The sequence below is a fragment of the Poecile atricapillus genome, chromosome 21 (assembly GCF_030490865.1).
Source record: "Poecile atricapillus isolate bPoeAtr1 chromosome 21, bPoeAtr1.hap1, whole genome shotgun sequence".
NCBI lineage: Eukaryota > Metazoa > Chordata > Aves > Passeriformes > Paridae > Poecile > Poecile atricapillus.
Window position 1 is genome coordinate 1450607 of NC_081269.1, and position 22104 is coordinate 1472710.

The 22104-nt window shown below is 48.4% G+C and overlaps 4 protein-coding genes across 7 annotated transcripts in view; 1 reads left to right on the top strand and 3 right to left on the bottom strand.

Annotated features, from left to right (window-relative positions):
- Positions 1-1483: 1483 nt before the first annotated feature.
- TNFAIP1 (TNF alpha induced protein 1) lies at positions 1484-9521 on the bottom strand. Its single transcript, XM_058854320.1, has 7 exons — positions 9450-9521; positions 7844-8236; positions 6244-6413; positions 5519-5608; positions 5383-5435; positions 4595-4790; positions 1484-4248 (listed from the first exon to the last, which is right to left on the bottom strand). The coding sequence occupies exons 2-7, from the start codon at positions 8058-8060 to the stop codon at positions 4030-4032; spliced, it is 945 nt and encodes a 314-aa protein (XP_058710303.1). The 5' UTR covers positions 8061-8236; positions 9450-9521; the 3' UTR covers positions 1484-4029.
- IFT20 (intraflagellar transport 20) lies at positions 9517-11620 on the top strand. Its single transcript, XM_058854325.1, has 4 exons — positions 9517-9727; positions 9943-10028; positions 10636-10739; positions 11179-11620. The coding sequence occupies exons 1-4, from the start codon at positions 9601-9603 to the stop codon at positions 11258-11260; spliced, it is 399 nt and encodes a 132-aa protein (XP_058710308.1). The 5' UTR covers positions 9517-9600; the 3' UTR covers positions 11261-11620.
- A 632-nt stretch (positions 11621-12252) lies between these two features.
- Positions 12253-15365, bottom strand: TMEM97 (transmembrane protein 97). Of its 2 annotated transcripts, none has more exons than XM_058854322.1 (3): positions 15205-15365; positions 13827-13971; positions 12253-13293 (listed from the first exon to the last, which is right to left on the bottom strand). In XM_058854322.1, exons 1-3 carry the CDS (start codon positions 15322-15324, stop codon positions 13043-13045), a joined length of 516 nt encoding a protein of 171 aa, XP_058710305.1. In that variant the 5' UTR covers positions 15325-15365; the 3' UTR covers positions 12253-13042. The 2 variants fall into 2 exon arrangements, with proteins under 2 accessions (XP_058710305.1, XP_058710304.1); XM_058854321.1 differs by lacking the exon at positions 15205-15365 and adding an exon at positions 14994-15195.
- Positions 15366-15956: 591 nt separating this feature from the next.
- Positions 15957-22104, bottom strand: part of NLK (nemo like kinase) — a 36096-nt gene continuing 29948 nt past the window's right edge. For 2 of the 3 annotated variants that reach the window (XM_058854483.1, XM_058854484.1), the window contains exons 9-12: positions 20025-20111; positions 18769-18967; positions 18127-18220; positions 15957-17678 (exon numbers count right to left, since the gene is read on the bottom strand). In XM_058854483.1, coding sequence (XP_058710466.1) covers positions 17624-17678; positions 18127-18220; positions 18769-18967; positions 20025-20111 — 435 coding nt within the window. In that variant the 3' untranslated portion in view covers positions 15957-17623. Of the gene's footprint in view, positions 17679-18120; positions 18221-18768; positions 18968-20024; positions 20112-22104 lie in introns of all 3 variants that reach the window. The other variant, XM_058854485.1, reaches the window with a different exon arrangement.

The following is a 22104-nucleotide window of genomic DNA, read 5'->3' on the forward strand; positions in this document are numbered from 1 at the left end:
TTCTATCCTCTGGATAGAAAATACCATAGAAATCCAAAAGAATCCTTTACTCTTAATAAACAAATTAAGCGTCAGCCACCCTGTGAGGTAGGGGAGTGTCCTACTACCGTTCCACTGGATGAGAAGTGACACATACAGAAAACAGAGCCTGCCCTGGCCCTGAGGAAGGGACAGAGCTGGACTCACCTTCCAGGCACACCTGAGCTCTCCCACACCCGGGGGGAAGGCGGCTGTGAGGACTGAACGCCATGGATTGTCACAGAACACAACCTAAGTGTGTAAGGCAGGGGCTGCTGGGCAGACCCATCCAGTTCAGGTAGATCTCCAGTATTGCCTGGAGAGAATTCTGTCTGAAAATGAAAAACCTCAAGAAGAACAAAATCAAACCAAGCTCACAGTAAGCAATGCCCAGTCAAATGCAGCTCTAGGTGACAGCACGGCCCCTCCAACACCCTCTCTGTCCATCACTTATTTTCTGTTTTACCCAAGAAGTGCAAAAGATAAAAGTCACTGGAGTGGAACATTTCAGCAGGACAAATGTCTGCTGTTAAAGCACAAGATGCCAAGGTGAAGGCAAGGCAGTGACTTGTCTCGGCATTGACCAGCGGCTGGAGCTGAGCCCTGCAGAGCTCCGTCCTCGGCCTCTGCTGCCTCATTAACACCGACCCAGAGAGCTCCTTCCCAGCAGCTGCTCCGGCCACCGGGCCTCCCTCCTTCCCTGCACAGGGACCGAGGCTGCTGCCAGGGCACAGGACTGGGAATCACCCTGCAGCCCTCTGGCACCGGGCTGGGCACAGCTGCCAGGGAAAGGTTCCCATTCTCTCCCTCCATCTGCCAAGGCAGTGCCTGAATGTACAAAGGTTTGACTAAATTTAGGAGTGAGGAGGACAGCTAGTCCTCTAAGAATGAAGCTTCAATTCACATAGTTACAATTCACACCCTACAAGTAGGGCAAAAAAGCTCTTTTTTCTCCCAAAGGCTACTCCAAATTCCCACGCACATCGTTGATGGACCCAATGGGGACGGTCTGGGTGGAAGCCAGTACAAGTCTCAACTTGAAGACAAACGAAACCTGTATTGTCTTAATCTGTGCTTAATTTGAGCTCAATTTGAGCAGAGAGGATCCTTGGAGAGCTCACTGCAAACCCACCAATGCTGCCTTTAAACTGCATCATCCTGCTCGCTGCTGCTGCTTCTGCACTACAGCAGGCTGTAAATTCATGCTCTAGAATGTCTAGAACATCCCTGTCACAATAATTAATAGCCTTCAATTACACAAAGACTGATTAAGGTGAGAATACAAAGCATGTGTTACATCACAACTCCAGCACTCAAAATGATCAGAAACTGGTGGGACAGAGATTGGACAACCCCAGGGCACAATTTTGGGGCAAGGGAGATTCAGTGACACCATGTGCTCGAGCAGTTTCAGACAAACAGGACACAGGAGAAACCACAGAGAAATGAAAAGGATATCTGCACGTATTTTAAACACATTTATAACTGCTGGCAGTTCCTACTGATACTCCACATTCCACAACTGCCAAGATCCTTTGCACTTGGTAAAAGATTCTCACAACCCAGATGGTTCTCAAAACTGTTTGCCTCCCAGGTTAATTAATCTAAATTCAAATCAGAAATTACTACTACTTTTTGGCTGTGGGAAGTAGGGAAAGGAAAACTAAACCAAAACACAGGCTTTTCTCTGCTTACTACAGTGTAATAATTCACAAGTTGGATCCGTTTTGTTAATGAATCCTCTGAGTTAAGAAAGCCTCTGGAGTAGCACACAGCTCCGATGTTCTCTTTCACACACTCACTCCCATACCTGTCCTCCCCAGAAAAAAATAAATGCAAATATGACATTTTTTCTGCTTATAACTTCATTTAAATGCAGTTTTGCAAGTCTATCAGCATCACTTACTCTGTTAACATTCACTACAATAGTGACAAGAAAAAAACAATATAAATCATTTGCCAAGAAACAGAAGTGCCACATGTGTTTTTTAAATGGCATCAGCCTTTGTTACGAGACAGAAAAAGCAAAAGTTAATAACTTGAAGCTATTAAATGTAGCACAAAGACCCCATCACGGCAGCCTCTGCTGGTGCCTTCAAATTAAACAGCATCAGTGGAGGGAAAAAAATTTAAAAATCCACATCACACTCTAGCAGAATTAGAGAAGAATTTTTGTTGTAACTAATCTCAGCTGTATTTTCCCTGGCACGACAGAATAGCCAGCTGGAAAACAAAAACTTACAGAAAGCAGAATAAAAGAGGTTGTTAGGTTTATTAGAAATTTCAAGAGGCCTTTCACAAATAGACAAGTGCATCCCTGTGCAATGCAGCTTCCAGAATGTGAGGAGAATGAAGTGAATCCTGCCACATGTAGAGGCAAGAAAAATCCTAAAATATGATAGTGTTTTCTTACCAACCCACAACCACTTAATTTTCAAAAACATAAATGAGTGCAAATAATTTTTGTCCCCTCCCCTGTTTCTGTTACTCCCAAACCATCTACATCTCTATTATCTTTATGAACTCCCTGCATTAATTGGGGATTATTTTCTTGTCAGGCTTTTGCAGTAATTTTCTTCAAATCTTACAGGTAGATCTGGCACTGGTCAAAGCAGATCAGGACTGACCAATGTGGAATCTGGAGCTTTGTGATCAAGTATGACACAGGAACACAAAAAGCAGCTGTGGACCATATCCAACATACCCCTGGCAGTGGGCAGCCAGCAGGAATAACCATGAATGACAGTCACAAAACTGCTACCTACGGCTCAAACATACAAGCAAATGCTTAAAAACACAATAATGGCTTTTCATACTAAGCTTGAAACTGTTTCCAGAAAATTTCCAGAAATTTCCAAATTTGCAGAGCAGACTTGATTCCCACCTCCTGAAGTGTCCTGTAGAGTTAACACCCAGCCAAGCACTCAAAATAAAAGTGATTATTCCAGTTTAAAATCCAGTATAAGCCACCTCTCTCCTGTGCCCAAAGCCTCTCGCAATTCCAAGCTAGAACAATATTTTCACAGCTGTTTTTCTTCTTCAACTTCTACACTCAAGAAGGGATTCAGAACACAGAACTTGAATTCACATGTTCTAGCCTTAGAAAACACTGTTTAGCCTGTACTTCTCCAGGCACTGTGACTTTTCCCCTGCTGCTTGAGAAATTTAACATTAAATAGCACTTTTAGGCCACAGGAGGAAACCAATTCCCCAGGTTGCCCTTGTTTGTATAAACAGGATTTCAGTGTGACAAGATGCAACCAGGGCAACACTGCCACAATCTGCTCAAGTTTGCTTACTTCAGGTTTCTTCCCTCACCATACCTATTTCCCCCTCATCCAGGACATTACCTACACATTTACATTTTCAGAGATTTCCATTTTTCACATGGGGAGGCTGATGACTTGATTCTTATCACTTTGGAAGAGGCTTTCCTTGGAATCAATGAGTTTTAAAGACACTGTCCTGGAACTCAAACCTTTGCAGGTGTTCTGGGGACAGGGGTGGGAGAGCACAGGTGCAGCTGACTGGCCAGCCAAATGCTTCTCCTGGGGCTTATCCCATGTAGTGTCTGCTAAGTGCAGCCACATTCAAGTTCTCTCTTCAGTATCTTGATTTAATAACTGTAAGTTCCATGATACAAAGCCCTGAAAGAGGAGCTGTCTGGAAAGAGCTTTTCAAACCATGCCACCTCACTCAGGAAGAGCAGTTCTGCTCACAGCAAGGGGAAAACTGGCAAATCATTAGATAGGAAAGAGCAACCACAGACTGAGAACCAGTGCTCCAAATCCCCCCTCCCCAGCAGGAAGAGGGGCCAGCCTGCAGGTAAAGCACAAGGTGCACGCCTCAGTTCTCCAAGCCCTTGGCCTTCAGTGCTGCTTTGTGCACACAAATCCCCGTTTGCTGCTCTAGGGAGCCGGGGCACCCCGTGAAGATCAATGCCAGAGTCCAGGGGCTCCTTCCCTCCTGTCCAAGGATGAAGGCTGGAGCAGGCCCTGCTGCAGGGACACACTAGTGGCCGAGCTGGCGGTCATCGTAGGTGCTGTATCTCTTGACGTGGATGCGGCGCACGCGGTCGCGCAGCTCAAAGCCCTCGTCATCCTCGCTGTGCGAGGCCTGGCTCCGGCTGCGGCTCGTGGCCTCCAGCAGCGAGTTATCCGGGACACGGGGCGTCTCGTACAACAAGACATTTAGTGTTTCCTCATAAATTCGTGCCTCAGGGAATTCAACCTACAAAAGACAGCACATGTCCTGCTCCTCATCCATCCAGGATAACAACTGGAACATACACCCACACGTGAAAAAGTACTGAGCCATAAACCCACACATTATAAAGACAATAAAAAATTTCTGGTAGAGGGTTACTCCCATCACCAGGTCACCTCCCTCAGCTAATCGTTTAGATTGCACTAGAAGAGAATACAGCATCTCTGATTCTCAATGTTGGACCCCGGTAACCTCAGCGCCACCACTGCAAATTACAAGTTAACTCCTGAAGTTAGAGAAACTCCGTACACTCATCAAGCTAACCACGACTGTTTCCAAGCTGTAGCACGGGCAGGTGAAGCTCCATTACCTTGGTTTGCTTCTTCTCGGTGGCATAGACGATGGAGGTGCAGCAGACCTCGGCCAGCTTGCGGCCCTGCCCATAGAAGGACCAGCAGCAGATCTCGTCCCCGATCACATCCTTGATGAACAGCACTCTGCCATTGAACCGCAGGGACAGCTTGTCAAACAGCTCGATGTTCTTCAGCAAGTTGTCATCTGAGTTACTGAAACACAGCAACAGAAGCAGGAACAGGGCTTTTCAGGCAGCCATCTCTGCCTGTTCTGCCAGCTTTCAGCACTGATCCAACTGCAGAATACAAATAAGTAGTGACTCACTGCCGCGTGCTGCCAAGAAAAGAGGGGTAATAGCCCATTTCAGATACAAATACACTGCTCTGACCCCATGAGCAAACACACCAGCCTTTAGAGGTCAACTTACACAATTACTAAGGACAGCACAATGTCCCAAACCATTACATCAACTATCCACGCTCGAGATGATCAAACCCCACTTCACTGCAGTTCTCTGGCTTGATGACAGCAGAAGTCCAGAGTCAGTGTGTGCTGGAAGGGCCATGTGCTCTGCATCCTGCACACCACAGATACACGGTCAGGGTGAGTCCACTATTTAAAAAACTAAATTTTATTAAGGGACATGCAATGGAGGGCCTTAATTACTTTTCAAAGCAAGATACAGTTGTCAAAACCCAAAACAAACCAAAATAAGCCAAGTTAGATCATCCATCATCATCTTCCATTCCCGTAGTCAAAGAGAAACTTTCCCACTAAAGTGAGGGGGAAAAAGAAGGGACATACCTGGTGTAGGAGTATTTATTGTTGCTTCTATTATACAGCAGTTTAACAACAGGCTGTTGGGAGTGAGAGAAAAGAAAAGTTAAGTTCTGTGCTTCAATACATTTAGCAAAAATCCACAGTTGATAAGAGCAGTTACTTTCATTGATGACTCTATCAGTCTCTCCTCTTCTTTTGGAGAGGTGATTATAGGGATGCTGCAGACAGGCTCATACAAGTCTTTCTTGTCCTGTTTTAATGAAAGAAGAAAGAGAGGAAATAAGAGAAATGCTAAAGCTGACATTGGTGCTGCTGCCTCCTTCAGCCCCTCCAGCCATGTTCCCAAATGATGTGATGTACAGGGAAAGCCCTGGGTTGCTACAGTAACCACACAGCTTATCTTGATCTGCAACCCAGAATCACAGCAGAGATTTCCTATCCCCGGAAGGCAGCAGTAATTGAAATAGTGGGATGCAGGGGGATGTCCTCAGCCACAGCGAGGACAAGGTCTAGTCATACTTGGTTTAAGTGGGCTTATTATTCCATCTTTTCTTGAACAAAAGGATAGAAGGAGTCTGGAGTAGTTTTAATTAACTCAAACCACTGCACAGAAGAGCATCGGCCACAGTGAACTGAATGCTTGGCAGAACAGCATGTCACCAACATGAGCCAGCCCTCGGGACACAGAGCAAAAACCAAGCATGGGCAAGACAGGCTGTGTCCCCACATCCCTCACTATTTACTGAACAGTATTTCAAAAATACCTTGCACACCTCAGACTTGGTACCATCTCTAAGGCCATGAAATAAATCTCTCAAGTTGTCTTAATTAAATTTTATAAGCAAAACACCCATGAAACACTTCACAGGCTACTTCTGTTCTTACCTGCAGAGCTGCTTGGCACATGTCCACTAAGCCCTGGATGAGATAGTATTTGGCTTCTGCCATCAATGCTTTGATCTCCTGCCTGTGTTTTGGAAGTGCAATAGTGTCATCTCTGAGATAGTTTAAAATTGTTCCGAAGTGCTTCCCACAACGGTCTATAAGGATCCAGCCTGAAAAATAACCACACATTTCAGTCACCTCAACACTAGAGGCTATAAAAAGCTCCCTGAAGAGATTAAACAACACTGAGGTTTCCTGACACTGCTCAGGACGCTTCTCCCCTTTCACCCACTGGAAGTCCCTACTGACTTTGAGCAAACTGAAGCTGGTGCCAGAACAGAAGCTGACAGTGGAGCCCCACTGGTACTGCCCAGATGTTCCCACTTCTTTCCCACACCTCAAAAGCAAGGTAAAACCACTCAGCTTCCAGCAGAACGTGCTGAGGTTGCTGCAGAGACTCAACTGCAGTGCTACACTGTGATGCTGGGCAGTCACAAACCTCTGAGAGCCAAGGAAGGACAGAAGAAAGAATTCACCAATGTTTGCAACAGGTAGATTTTAGATGTAAGTTCTGTGGCCTAACAAGGAGGATTTGGCAGCTCTCCAAACACATCTGCTGCTGCTGTTTGGAGCTAAAAAGAGAGAGAAATGTTCTGAAGATACTAAAAGGCAGATCAGCCCAGCAAACCCAGTGTGGGGGAAAAGCTGTTCAGTCCCCAAACAGAAGCAAAGAAAGACAGATCAGGAGGAAGCACAGAGGGGATGAAGAGGAAACAGCAGCAAACTGACGAATTCTTGCAATTTTACAAAATCCCTGAAGTCACATTCCCTAAGGAAACAGGATGTCTGATTGCTGCCAAACAACAGCAGTGGAGGATGCATGCACGCACAAGGCTCAGTACAATGCCAAACCCTTTTCCATAAAGTGGAAGACAGGAAAAATAGGTGTTATTTTGGAATCTAGGTATAGAAAACAATCTAGGAAAGTAAGCTAAAGCCCTGCTGGACTCTCCAGCTGGAGCTATCAGAACATGATTCCTGTTTTCCATTCAGGCTGAGGCACTTACACAAAGCTGCCTGTTCTGCCCTTTATAATGTATCGGGGATTTAAAATATCCTGTGCCCAGCTGGAGGTGACACACTGCCTGACTGATCCCTAAACAGTGTCACAGCACCATGAGCCACTACTGAAACATACTGCTCAAGAGAAGGGGGAAAAAAGATTTCTCAACAAAGCAAGGCAGGCTATTCTGAGCCTCAAAGTTGAAAACTCCACATCCCTCCCTATGTGTGTAGTTCTGAATAATGCCACTGCTCGATGTGACAGAAATGCCAACCCACAGACTGTTCAGTCTTTACAACACCACCACCAACCTGCTGTGAGGGCAGGAAAGAGCACCAGTCCTTTCCCAGTTCATTTGAGTAACAAAAACAGGTATTTCTATAAAGCCAAAGGATTGCTACCACCAAAAGGACTTGCCTGCCTAATGTTCCAAGTGATTTTTGGCATACATCATTTTCTACATCCTTAACCGTGTAAAACCACCAACAAACCCCAGCTGTTTTACAAAACTGTCAGCAGTAAAAGCTGTTTCCTTACCTTCCTTGTCGGTAAGCACCTCCATCCTGCCGCTGAACATGGCTTTGAGCATGGTGTCGTGCCTGGTGAGCACCTGCACCGTGGTGTAGTACAGGGAGCCGCCGACGTTGAGCCGCACGTACTTGTTCCCCAGGCTGCTGCCCTTGAGCCCGCCGGCCTTGGGCTTGTGGCCCGCGGCCGGGCACAGGGCGCTCCCCAGGCAGGTGTCCCCCGACATGTCCTTCTGGAGGTAGATGATCACCCTGCAGCGCGTGGGCCGGGCCGTGGTGCCGCGGTCACGCCTCAGCGGGCCCGGACGGCGGGGCAGGGGCCAGCATCACCTCGGGGGCAGCACCGCGTGTGGGGCCGGCACGATGCCCCACGGCCACTCCACACACAGACGTGGATGTCACCCTGCGGAAGAGACGCTTCCTAAGGACACAACTACACACGTCCTGACAAAACACGACTCAGATATTTCTCAGACAATTCATGCAGCCGAGTTATCGCCGCGTCACATTTCTGATGCACCTGAAACTTCCGACTTCCTGCTATTGTATCTCCGGCCGACACTGCGAACACCACACAGCCTGAGGGCCAGGCTCAAATGCTGCTGGAATTCAGCTCCCCCTCGGCTTCCCAAAAGAACCCAGCTCCGTTTGAGGCCAGCTGAAAAGCCCTGAAAGAGCTTCCTGCCCCTCCTTCAGCCGCGGTGTGTGTGCGTTTGACTTTTAACTGGAGACATAAATAAATGTCTCTTCAAAGGCCTCAACACTGAAAGATGGATCGCAAGGTTCTATTTTCTGGTAACTCATTCAAAACTATCCCTCATCCATCCTGGAGCCCTGACGAGTGAACGTAGTTCAAATTTGAAAAGAAAATAAACAAGACTCCCCACTACGTATGCCACTGTTTGTCACTGATGGCCTGCCTTGCTTTAAACCCTCAAAATCCCCCTTTGAGAACAGTGGAGTGTTTGTAACAGCAGCCAGACCGAACCTGAGGAGACAGGAATGCAGCCGGTCCGACCGAGCTCCTCAGAGGAGTTCGCGGCCAGTTCCGTCCCTCCAGGCAGTTTCTCACTGCTCTGACCGAAGAACGAAGCGAAACGCGAGCTAAGCTAAATCCCAGCCCAGCCAGCGCGGGCAGGAGCCAGCGCCAGCTCCTCTAAGGGGTCAATGAGGAGCTGCGAGGCCTCTGCTGCAAACAGCCACGAGATATTTAATTACCCCCTTTGATAGGACCGAAAATTCCCTACATCCCTTCCCGTGCCTTCCTTCCTCTCTGCGTGGGAGGCAGGACGGGCTGCGGAACAATGGCCCCGCAACGGGAGCCGCCCCCGCTCAGCGCCCCGGGAAAAGGAGCGACCCAAACGGCTCGGGGGGAGCCAGGGGAACCCGAGGGTACCGTGGGAGAACGGGAACCCGCCTGGCATCCCGGGCAGGGCCCGGGCCCGGCCGTGCCGTGGATACACGGCGGGCACAGCCCGGGCGGCGGCCCCGCTCCGCCCGAGCCCCGCGAACGGCGGCACGGCCTGGGACAGGCTCCATCCGCCCCAGCCACCGGGGCAGCCAACAGAGTCGGCTCCGCTCCCGGCCCCGCACAGGGCCCATCCTCACTCACTCACCTGCAGCAGCGGCTCAGGCCCGGCACGACCCGGGAACCGCTGGCCCGGAAGAGTTTCCGCGGCTCCCGGCGGGCGCAGCGCTGGCGGAGGCGGGGCCGGAGGAGCCGGAGCCCGGCGGTGCCCGCTGAGCCCGGCTCGGCTCGGCTCGGCTATGGCACAGGCGGCGTTGGGCGCGGCGGGGCTCCACTTTGACGAGCTGAACAAGCTGCGGGTGCTGGAGCCCGAGGTGGCGGCGCAGACGGCGCAGCTCCGCGAGGAGTGCCGGGCCTTCGTGGACAGTGAGTCCCGCGGGCCGGGCCGGGCACCGAGCGCCTCTCGGACACCTCGGGCCTTCCCTCGCCCCTCTCATCTGATTCCAACCAAATCTTACTACGTGGCTGTTTACTGTAAACTTAAACGTACAGCTGCGTCTAAAAACGATACGACAAAGCGGGACCATTCGATCTCTTTAGGGCAGTTCTGGGTATCACTTCACGATTTTTTTTCTTTACAGAAACAGCAGAATTCCAGAAAATAGTGGGCAGCTTGATCGAGCTCGTTGATCAACTGGCCAAAGCTGCAGAAAATGAGAAGATGAAGGTACTGTGCAGTTAATTGCTGGCTTCTCGTGTGCACTGCCCTGTGTGAGCCCTCTCGTTCCCTCCCTCCCTCTACAGCAGAAGGACGATTCTCTGTCAGCATCCTGCTGGCATTCCCCTGGGATTAACTGGGCCTTTAGAATTGATCTTAATACTATAATTAATATAATGATTAATGAATTAATGAAGCCTATGACAGTATCACATAACTCCCATGTGTACCAGTCCTGCTCTCCCTGCCTGTCTATATTTCTGCACAGAAACAGAATGTGTGTTTTTTAATCACTCCATCTTGGTAGAACTTGTCCTCCAGAGGCAGGAGAGGCCTCTGGTAGCCTGAGTTTTTCTGGCTGTAGGACCAGTGCCCAGTGTGTGTGTCCAGAGGAGTCACTGACTGTGTTCCTCCAGTTTGGGGGAAGCCTCGGAGGCCTCACCCCTACCCAGCCCCACAGGGACTGGGGGCCAGTCCCACCCCCCCCTCAGGAGACAGCATCACCCTCCCTGATTGCTGGCATGGCTGAAACGCCTCACAGTCAACCTGTTGGGAGGGAAAGGGGCTAAAGGAGTTAACCCAAAACTCTCCACACATCCCTGCCTTGTCCTGTCAGGCCATCGGGGCAAGGAACCTGCTGAAGTCCATCGCAAAGCAGAGAGAGGCTCAGGAGCAGCAGCTCCAGGCTTTGATAGCTGAGAAAAAGATGCAGCTGGAAAGGTGAGTTTTGTGTTCAGTGTTTGGGGTGTTGTGCAGGCTGGGAAGGCTCGGGGCAGACACAGGGCTGACTGCCTGTGCTGTGGGACCCTTGGCTGGTTCAGACAGCCACACCTGCATCAAAGGTGTGTCCTGGCCAGAGCACACTGGAACAAAGCCATGGGGTTACCTTCAGGCCCTGCAGAGAACCAAAGAAGGGTCATCCCTGAGGACTTCAGGGCTGAACAGAGGCAGCACAAACTAGGGCAGTGCAGAATGCAAAAGACATCTGCAACAGCCTTGTGTCTGGCTGATAAAGGTCCTTTAGAGGTGCTCAGTGTGACTCAGGCAGCTGCTGCTTACAGGTGACACACACAGCCCAGCTCCCCTCCCACCTCCCAGGGGGCTGCCCTGACCCACCTCACACACATGGGGGTCCTGGACCCTCTGTTCTGTCTTGCAGGTACCGGGTCGAGTACGAGACTCTCTGCAAAATCGAAGCGGACCAGAACGAATTCATCGACCAGTTCATTTTCCAGAAATAGAGGATTTTAAGATAAAAACCAGCTCACATGGAAAGTTGACCATTCCAGAATCTTGAGAATTTCAGAAATATGCAATTTCCACTGTGCAGGAGTGCAGATGGTTTGTACAACAGAGGGGCTGTACCTCAGTTTGAGGGTACTGTGGCAATAAGGAGGGCTGACTGCTCCCAGCTGCACAGACTGTCCTGGCCTTTGATTTTATACCAGTTTTGTACAGTCAGTAGTTCTAATTCAAATTACAGTTGAATTAATGCTACTGGTGCTTTGTTGTGTCTCTTTTTGAACTCTAGAGCTCTTTCATAGAAATCAGAAAATAAATTATTGTTCTCAGACTGTCCGGCTGTACCAGAATTAGTTGCTAGTGCTCTGTTATTTTTCAGCGTAAGAGCTTAGACACAAACAGCAGTATCGGATCTATATTGCCTGTTACTTTTTCTATAGAATTAGAAAAAAATCCCAGAAATGTGTGATTTCCAGAATGGACACATTACAGACACAAAAAAGCAGAAACTACATGAGAATTAAGAACTTTGAACTGTTCCTCGGGAATGTCCATTCAGGAGTGTTGTAATCTGAGAGCTGAATCCTTTTGTGGGCATTATTAGGATGGAACACCAGGCTGATGAGGGAAACCATTCCAAGTGTCAGTGACACCAGGAGTGCACAAACTATATATATCTAACACAGGTGTGAACTCAAGCCTCATGTTGAAGTGCAAATAGATATATTTTGTGTATGTCTGTAGCACTTCAGTATGGAAATGTTGCCCTTTCCAAAGCCTGGGGAAAGCTTCAACTTTACACAGTGAAGTCTAAAACGTACCAGTAGTGCTAGAGCAGCTTCATGGGGCCCGTCACCTCACCAGGCTCCAGACCAAAACCAACCCCAAACCACTGAACTTCTACCTGTAGTTGTAATTTATGCTTGGATTTACTCTGTGAACTCTAGTGGTCACTGTAAGTTCCTTCAGCCATTCCTTGAAGAAGACTGAATGCAGTTTAATGCGTTTAGTTATTTATTTCCATACCAGAAGTGATTTTAGGGAAGAAAGAAATTTCCAACTCCTTGGTTACAATTTCTGAAGTACTTCAGAATCCTCTAGGCAGTACTCCTGGTTGTCAAGGGTAACTTTAAGCATTCATAAATCCACATTTTGGCACATTTATCATTAATCAGACATTTATAATTATTCAAAATTAAGCAGAGCAAAGGCAGTGGAAATTTTAAAGGAAGGGGCAAGGAAGTTAACAACCATGATATGATTTGAAATGCTTCAGAAGAACAGCTTTGCAAATCTGTGTGTAATGGGTAGGGAATTCTTCAAAATATGTGGTTGGAAGACATATTTCCTATTTGAGTGGTTTCCAAGCAGTCATCTTGGAAAAAGGGACCTTGGAAGAACAGTATCAGCTGCAGAGTGTGAGTGAGTGAGTGAGTGAGTGAGTGAGTGAGTGAGTGAGTGAGTGAGTGAGTGAGTGAGTGAGTGAGTGAATGTGTGTGTGTTCCCTCTGAGTTACACATCAAAGGGTTAAAAGTCCATTTTCCTGGGAGAGGGGCCTTGCACAGACCCAACCCCAGGCTGGCCCAGGCCCCTGCCAGATCAGTGTGTGGTCAAAGCAGGGCTGTGCACTCCAGCCAATTCCATTTTTTCTTGCAGCAGCCAGGGCTCGGGGAAGAGCCACTGCAGCCAACACGAGGGAGACGTTTGTCCCAGAGGACTCCGCCAGCGTAGGGTCGGAACCAAATGCAGCACAGGTGTGGTGTGTACGCCTTCAGAGCCGGCTACTTCCTTTTCCTCTTCTCCACGTGTTTGTAGTGGGGGTTGCAGAGCATGGTGAACAGGAGCAGCAGAGGGATCAGCAGGTAGGGCAGGTAGATGGAGAGCAGCACCAGGCGCTCGCGCAGCGTCTGAGGGCCCGCGTGCTCTGACTTGGAGAAGTCGTGGAACAGGATGTGAGCCAGGATGGCAAACAGAGTGGTGGCTACATGGGTGGAGTAGATAATGGAAGGAGTCCTGATCCATCTGCAGCCACCTGCAGATGCAAAAAGGAAACAATATTTAAGTATTTTGAAACAACCAGAATTCTGAGGCTTGTGACAGAACACTGACTGCTGCCTCTCTGCCAGGGTAAACCATCACTCAGATTGAATAGGGAGCAGAAAAAACCCTCAGTACTAGTAGGAACCAAGGAAATTTCTCTCCCCAATAGCAATTTAGAACAAAGGGGTGATCCCAATAGTTTTAAAGTAACAAAAGGAGTACACAGGCTTGACCCAGACCTTTAGCTGCCCTGGAAATTAGCCAGATGTCAAATGCTGATGCTGGTTACACAAATGGCTGCACCTGACAAGGGCCTGTAGTTACAAGGTTTTGTTCCTGACAAACTTTATTCTGTGCTGCTTTCTCAGGTAGAACACTCGTGTGGGCCCTAGCAGCCCGGCCCTCCACAGTACACCCCTCAAACCCCCTAATCATGATAGGGAAACATTCTCTGCTGCAGCAGCAGGCGGTGTCCTACAAAAATGCCCCCAGGATACGTCCTCAATCACCCTGTTTTCCCCCCACCTTTCAGGAAGGCGTAGGCAGCGATGGGAAAGAAGGGCAGCTGGAGAAAAGCTTCACAGTAGATGAATGCCTTGAACCACTCTGGGGGCTGCAGCATCATGGGGTCCCTGAAGGCAGTTGCATACTGCTGCAACAGGTCTGTCAGCTGAAAAAACCCAAAACAACAGTCAGTCACTGAGCATCCACCACTGCAGGGCAAAGCTTGTGATTCTCAATGGGATGAGGCCAGCAGGGTGGGAGTCCCTGGTCCTGAGCAGGGCTGGGGGCTCCTCGGGGCTGCTGCAGGGGAACAACTCAGCACCAGGATTTGGGCTCTGTCCGTTGCAATTGGTTTCCCTGACAGAAATGTAAACTCCAGCATGGCTGTACGTTGGACTTTGACCTGAGAGATATGCATTGAGATCTGCTGGTTAACTATTAATTTTAAAAGGTTCCTATACTGGAGTACTCCTACAAGCAATTCCGATGGCAAAAACCAAATCACCAGTTGTAAAGCTCAAACAGGAGGTGACAGCCAACCGCACCCTGACGATGAGGGCTGAACTAATTATCTGCCACCCAACCGTTATTTTAATTGATTTTATGATGTTCATTTTCTTCCATGATTTTGTTCAAAACCCAGCAAACCAAAGACTTTTACTAATAAATTCGGCCGTTGGCAGGCGTGCTCCTGCAGCGGCAACAATTCCCTGTTGCGTTTTTGGCAGGAATTTGAGGAAAACTCGGGATGGGAGAATGGCCGGGGCCGCAGGAGCCACGTCCCGAGCACGTGGCGCCGGCCCCGCTCTGCCGCAGCCTCAGGGCGCCGGTGCCGAGGGCGACAGCGGGACAGCGAGGCCATTCCCAGGGAAAGGATGTCCTTGTGGCATTTGTGAAACACCCTCAGCCCGCTCTGGGCAGAGGAACATCCCCCCTGCCATTCCCGGGGGGAGCAGTGACCCCGCACCCGTTCCCCGGGGGCCTCCCCGGGACGGGGACACGGAGCGGCCGCATCCCGGCCACGGCTTCCAGCAGCAGCATCAGCATCAGCCACAGCCCGAACGCGCGGATGAAGCTTCCCTCTCCCGTTCCCGTTTCCCTCTCCCGTTCCCTCCTCTCCCATTCCCGTTCCCTCTCCCATTCCCGTTCCCATTCCCATTCCGTTCCCGCTCCTCCCCAATGAATGACCCGGCTGTGACTCATCCCGTGGGCATCAGCAGCGCTTCGCTTCCAGACGCTCTTCCACACATTCACCGCACTTTCTCTCGCCCCCCCGGCGTCTCCACACACGAGATTCGCCGAAGGCCGCCCCTGGCCCCACCGAACCGGCGGATGCACCGCACGCATTCGCGGAACGAGCCCCGGCCCGAGCCCCGGCGCGCTCCCCGGCCCCACTCACGGCCCGCGGCGCGATCCCGGTGGGCAGCAGCGGCTGGAGGTCGATGAGCGCCGTGATCGGGATGTGCGAGAGGAAATAGAGGGCGAAGAGCCGCTCCCGCCACCTCGGAGCCGCCGCCATCGCCGCGCTCGGCCCCGCCCCCCGCGCTGGCCCCGCCCCCGCCGCGCCCGCCAGCGGCCACGTCCCGCGACCCCGCCTGGCCTGGCCCCGCCCACCGACCCCGCCCAGTCTGGACCCGCCCACCGACCCCGCCCGGTCTGGCCCCGCCCACCGACCCCGCCCGGTCTGGCCCCGCCCGGCATGGCCCCGCCCACCGACCCCCGGCCCCGCCCCCGCGCCTTTCCCCCTTTTTCCCCTTTCCCCGTTCTTTCCCCGTTCTTTCCCTTTTCCCGTTCTGTCCCCGCTCTTTCTCCTTTATCCGGCGGTACCGGCAGCCCGCCCCCGCCAGCCCGGCTCTTGTCCCCCTTGGTCCCGCACCTCGGGCCAAGCCCTTTCTTCCCCGGACGCGTCGATCCCGAGTTCCAGAGCCCAAGCGCTGCCCGGGTCCCGGTCCAGCCCGGCCGGGCATGGCAGGCTCCGATTCCCCCGTTGCTGAGCGGGGTCCCGGTGCCCCCGGGAGACGCCAGCGCTGCAGGATCCGCCCCAAGCGGGACCGGCACCTCCCGGCCCGTTACACCGGGGGGAGAAGGGGAAACCTCACCCAGACCGAGCAGCCCCGGGGAGAGCAGGCAGGAAAGAATGACACCAGCACCGCGTTTTCAAATGTCACATTTAATGTTTTCACCACTGTACTCCAAATCTACATTTTACAAAGTGACCAGCAAGTGTGCCACATTAACTGACCAACCTCTGAGATTTTACCTTTCATACCAGTGTCTTCTGGGGCTCGATAATTAAACACGTTTCTCATTCAAGTGAATTGAAATGCTTCAGTTGGTTTTATTCTGAGGAGCCTCATAAAAAACAAAGATATTGCACCATCTTTGTTCAGTTATTCAATGTTTGTCTCTTTCACAGCAAATAATTACTTCATTGAAGTTAAAACTTCCAAACATAACTTACTAATAGTCTCCAATTCCAGCTCAGATCACTCTTGTTGAAAATACTCTGCTAAATACAGATAACTTACAATAACTTTAACAGTTAATTGTCCATAACAAACACCATGGTTTCTCTCCAGACCAAGGCTCAAATTTTAAGACCACCTTTTAGTATTCCTTTGTACAGGTGAAAAACAGTCTTCAATTTTCTAGTCTTGTTTTAAATACAAAAGTTGGAAGGGACATTCAAGTTTCAAGTCTCCACACTAAACTTAAAAAAAAAAAAAATCATGTGGAGGTAAACAAACCAAGTTGTATACTCCAGGAGGTAGAGGCCTTCAATTTGTGTTCATATATACATATGCACAGAATTCAGTGTTCCAACAGAAAAAGAATTAGCCAAAAAGTAATAAAAGTTATTTACTACTGTGACATTTCAAGACTTCCACAGCTTTGCCTAAAGACACGAACACAATTAACAGAATTCCCTATGTGCTTTTTTTTTGTCCTTTTCTTTTTTTTTTTTTTTCTCTCAACTGTCCAGTGCAGGAAAAAGTTCTCACAAAATTTCACAGACCTAAAATGTGCAAGCTAGTTTCTCTCTATACAGCAAGGATGTCAGGGATCTCTGAAATTAGCCCATAAATGGAATTATTTACACACATAGAAGATGCATGCGGGGGGGTTTTATGTAAGAAAGAGCAGAAAAACTTCTAATAAAAATAGATTAAATATATATATATATTTATACTGGGTAAGGAAACAGAAGTTTAGTCTCTCCTAGTCACAAACTCATTCTCTCTACTCACAACATTTGATTTTAGAACAGCACACATCACCATCACAGCTCTAGTGAGAAGCTATTTATAGGGTTGGGCATTAGGGGACATGGCCACTTCCCATGGCCACAGCCACCCAAAGGGACTTCATGATTGGTCGCAGTCAAGTTTTCTGTATTCCTTAGTTTTAGAAAACCCAAAATCTTCAGGAATGGCTCAATATCAAAATGTATGTCTATCTGTTTGTACAATCTCACTTCAATAAAAAAAAGGGAAAAAATAAAATAAAATAAAAAAACCAAAAACCTCCCCGAATTTGGTTCAATTCTGTTTGTTCTGAGCTGAGCCATCACAGCTGCACTAGAATTCATAAAACACGTGCAACTCTGGGTAAAATATTTTCGTCTAAAAGCACAACCACTTTACAAGATTAAAAGTCTAGTACATTTCTAAGTATTATTCATATTGTACAAGTAGTGGTTGTTAATTTAAAACTTCATTAGTAAAATTACAGTACAAGCATGATTAACCTCCAGAATTGCAAATCCCAGACTCCAGTGGAAAGCTACATTACATCTTCAGTAGTACGGGGTGCTCCGGTCACTCCCACACCAGCGGCGACGGCGGCATCTCGGAGGGCTGGGCGACCGTGGAGCTGCATGGGGGACACAGACATCAGAGCTCGCTCGCAGGGCTCACAGCCACAGCCCTGCTGCTCAGGGGGACCCAACAGCCCGGGGACAGCAAAACCCCAAAGCCAACCCGAGCCTGCCAACAGCCACCAGCACTGACTGCAAACATTCCTTTACCTGCCCTCAGTCGCTGCTTCTGGCGCCTTCACCATGCAGCTCTACAATCAAAACTACCCAACCTTCCCAATTTCAGTTTCAGTCTGACTTCTGTTCTTTCGCACAAAAACATTACTTGAAACTCTTGCACGTTTTACTTAAATTCTAGAAGAATTCACAAAAACAGTTCACAATGATTTTATCTATGGGGCCCTTCCTACTCTCAGGAACTGAAAACCTAAAACATTCTGGATGTGTGAGTTCTGTACTAGTAATAAATGGGAATTAATATCAGATGTGATTACATACAGTTACCTAATAAAGCTCTTAAAAGCAGCAGACTGAGGGTTGATGCAGAGAGGCACTCTGTTTCCTTTCTGCTGTTCCAAAATGAACTGATGAATTATTTCTGTACACAGGAGAAAAATACAAAACAACACAGCATTAACACTTCTGGCTTCAGTAAAATGCAATGTCAACACTGGAGGGAAACAGATCTTCTCTTATTAAGAGTACATTTTAGTGAGGATAAGAGCTCCAGCTTCCCTAAATCTGACTGCTCAGCTTCAGCTCCTGGCTGCTGCTGCCCCTTTCTGCAGGACAGCTGTGGAGGTCACACCTCACAGCCCCAAAATGCCACACAGTGAGTTCCCCTTCCCCCAGGGCCATCCCTCAGCAAAAGGCTCAGGAACAGGGCACCAGGGATGGGCACTGGTGAGGTTTGAAACCCACAGATTTGTGCAGGTCAGCTTGTGCTTGCACCATTGCCTTATCTCAGAACACTTACAATTCTGTTCTTTTGGTGAAAAGAAATTTCCAGTGTCTACTATGGAAAAATACCTAAAAGAAACCAGCACCGGGGTCACTGTGTGGATCCAGAGCACAAATCCCAACTCCATCTCATGTCCCCCCTGCTGCAGGGCGACAACGGCACATGCAAGGTTAACTCCTGCTCACCTTTAACCTGCCGAACAGAACTGAGGTTCTTCTCAAAAGTGTCATCGAATTTGGGATTAGTGATGGGTTCAAAATCACTGGTATAAACTCTGCCAGTCGAAGTGGAGAAACAACATTTGCACATACAGGTGTGGTACCGCAACCGCCCCTCGTCCAGGTAGGGGTGAGCTAAGGCATCCTTAGCAGATATCCTTTTGGACTGGCAACAGCAAGGAAAGGGAAGAGAGCAAGAGTGAGGGTATTTTCAGAGGTATTGAAACTACTCATCGATTAATGCTCAGTTGTTTTATAAACCCACAGTGGTGTGAAAGGAGGGGCTTGTGTCAGGCACTGCCGGAGCTGCCACTAGAGGGGAGCTGAGGCCCACGAACCAGCCTGGCTGGGTGGCACCGACCTCCCCACTCACAGCCACCACATGGCTTGTAGGAACATGCTTTTCAACGCATTTTTTTTCTCCAGATAACCTTACAATTATGACTCCTGCAATAAATCAAAACAAGATGGGAAAAACAGCATTCTAAGTGTTGAGGGAGTCAGAAAGGATTTTTTTTAAAAAAAAATTTGGTTATAGTTTAACATTTCCATGGTTCTGTTCAGCAAAGCAATCTTAAGGTTTTAAAAAAATACACTCCAAAGGCAGTGCCTCTAAATGCTTCATCAACCCCCAGCCTCCTCCTTTGCACTGCAGGCACTCTGTTTTACATTTGCAGTGTTGGGGGGATTCTTTGGGAATGAAATAATTAAGATTATCGATTCCAATATCAGATTTTCTCGTGACAATTCTCTACAATGTCCCAAGAAATGAAATCCAAAATCCACAGCAGCACATTTTTATTAGAAAAACAGATGCTCAGTGGAAAAATGATCCTGTTCTGTGATTGGGGATGCAGGAGGAATTTTTGTGTGTTGCAAGACCAGGAACACCCCCGTATCCCTAATTAGAACTGCATCAAAGTAACTGATGTTCTGCTACCTACACCCAGCTCGGAAAAGAGCATGACTCATGCACAGCCTCATCCTTCCCACTGCCGGAGCTTCCTTCCCAGGACCACTCAGTTTGAAACGTGAAACCCCCATTCCAGGGGGAACTGATTGGCCAATTGTACAATATTTTTACATTTTTTATGGACCAAAAGTACTGCAATGCCAGTAGAAGGAAACCAGCAGTCCCTGACTTCAAACACTTAAATTTAAGCACCAGACAACAAAAACTGTTCAAACCAGAAGTGTAAGAGATGATTTTCAGTCCTACTTACTGGATCAAAGACCAACATCCTGCAAAGGAGATGAACTGCTTCATGTGTAGCTTGACTGGAGAGTGTATACAGGACAGGAAGGGATGGCTGTAGGGGGAATGGGAGGAAGAGAAGCACAGAGTGTCCTGTCAGATCCATCAGCAGGAAAACCCTGCTCCCACACATGCTATTCCACAGTCAGCAAGGACAAACTCCTTGTTAAAGGGGCAAGTGGGACCCAACACTTTCCAGCATGACAACGATCCCCATTACAAAGCCCAGCAACGGTAATAAAGGTCTAATTTATCACTGTTTCCCTTAGTTCCGATGTAATCCCTAGAAAAACCTGCTTTTATTTATGTATTTTCTATAGAGACACCACTCCCAGCTGTAGCTGCTCTGGGGTTTGATTAACTCCATTATTAATTTTTTAATCTCAGTCCCTCCCAAATTATGGATTTCTTTGCTTTTCCTTGCCCAGGCAATCCACAACTGACTGACAGTGACAGAAGGACTGTACTGGATGTCACGGTAGCTGTAAATTTCCCAGTATAAATAAGAATTACACCTCCACAGTGACATCAGTCAAAGTTAACCCTGAACTGCCCCACAGAGCCCTGAGCACTTCCCAGCCCTGGTTTCCCAGGGCAGCCTATGGGACATAAAGCTGCAGTGTTTGGTAACTTTCCTCCTCCTGGCTTGCTCTCCCACAGCAGGAGGGACCTCAACAGGCAGGGGACAGACTCACATGTTTTCCTTTGGGAAAGGGGTCAGCAGGGACAGGGACAGATCATTCACCCTGGGGCTGCCAGGGGCACAATTCACTTGAACTTTTAAATACCAAACTGACAAAGTCTAGGGAGTATGTAGATACCCATTTTGCCAGCACACAGTGAGGTAGGGGGGGTTTAATCAGAAACTTCTCGCATTAATCTATTTTTACACAGAGCAGCAAAATGCCTCACCCCTCTCTCCCACTGTGCTCACCTACGGCGAGTAAAAATAGTTGGTGTGACAAAGCAATCGCCTGTTTCTAACTTGGGTTTCTCTCCCTATTAGTCTAATTAGAGAATCAGTAACATTTAACCATTTACAACCAGCAAAACCTCCATTTCAGAACCTGAAAAGGCAGGAATTTGCACTCAAACATGAAGTGTGCTTCAAGTTGAAAACAAAAGTACCTGGATGATCCACATCCCCTGGTTCCAAGGTGCAATGAGCACACCAGATCCCATGGCACACCATGGAGAAGGAGCATTGTTTTCCCCAACACACACAGAACTAACTCAGAGTGTATTTCTTACAAATTTGTGGCTACAGGACATTAGATCTGTAGTGGAAACTTTTTATACCATTTCACTTCAGTTGCTTTTTAGGATTCCCACCATCCTGTGGGTCATAAGACACTGGGTTTAGGAGTCACAACTCTTCTAGCACGATAGCAGAAAAATATACTTGACTTAAAACTGGTAGAGAAAATCTGAAGGAAATCCTCCTATTATTAATGCTCAAATTAAAAAATCCTGTCATGAAATGGAACAGCGACAACTTTATGTAGTGGATCCAAAGTGTCAGGGAGGCAGAACTCCCACATGTCAATAATAAAGCAGATGCAATACTCATTTCTATGGTAACTACTATTGTAGTGAGCAGACATGAGAAATTACTTCAACATGCAGAAAATAATGATGCAAACTGAACTACTGGAGCAAGCACAGGCCAGTATTTTTGTTAATTTTGTTAGCAATCATAAAATGACCCTATTGGAGGGCCACAGAGCCTTTGCCCTGCACTAGAGATGTCTGCACAAGCATTTCTTTGTATCTGTTAACACTATATTGCATTTGCCCTTTTTATTGCCCAGTCAGCACAATCACTCCATCCTGCCTTTTTCCTTTGGTTTGGTGTCTTTTTTACAACTAACTTTTACTCCAGTTGTGTGGAATGCTATGTCTCAGCTTTCAGCCTCTTGTTGGGCCTTCCTGAGCAGTTCAGTTCTGAGCTCAGGTGTGCTGAGACCCAGCTCACCCTCTGGGCTTGGGGCACTGGAGGTTCTTCCCTTGGCTCTGGGCAATTCTAACACTCCTGATCCTGGAAGTGC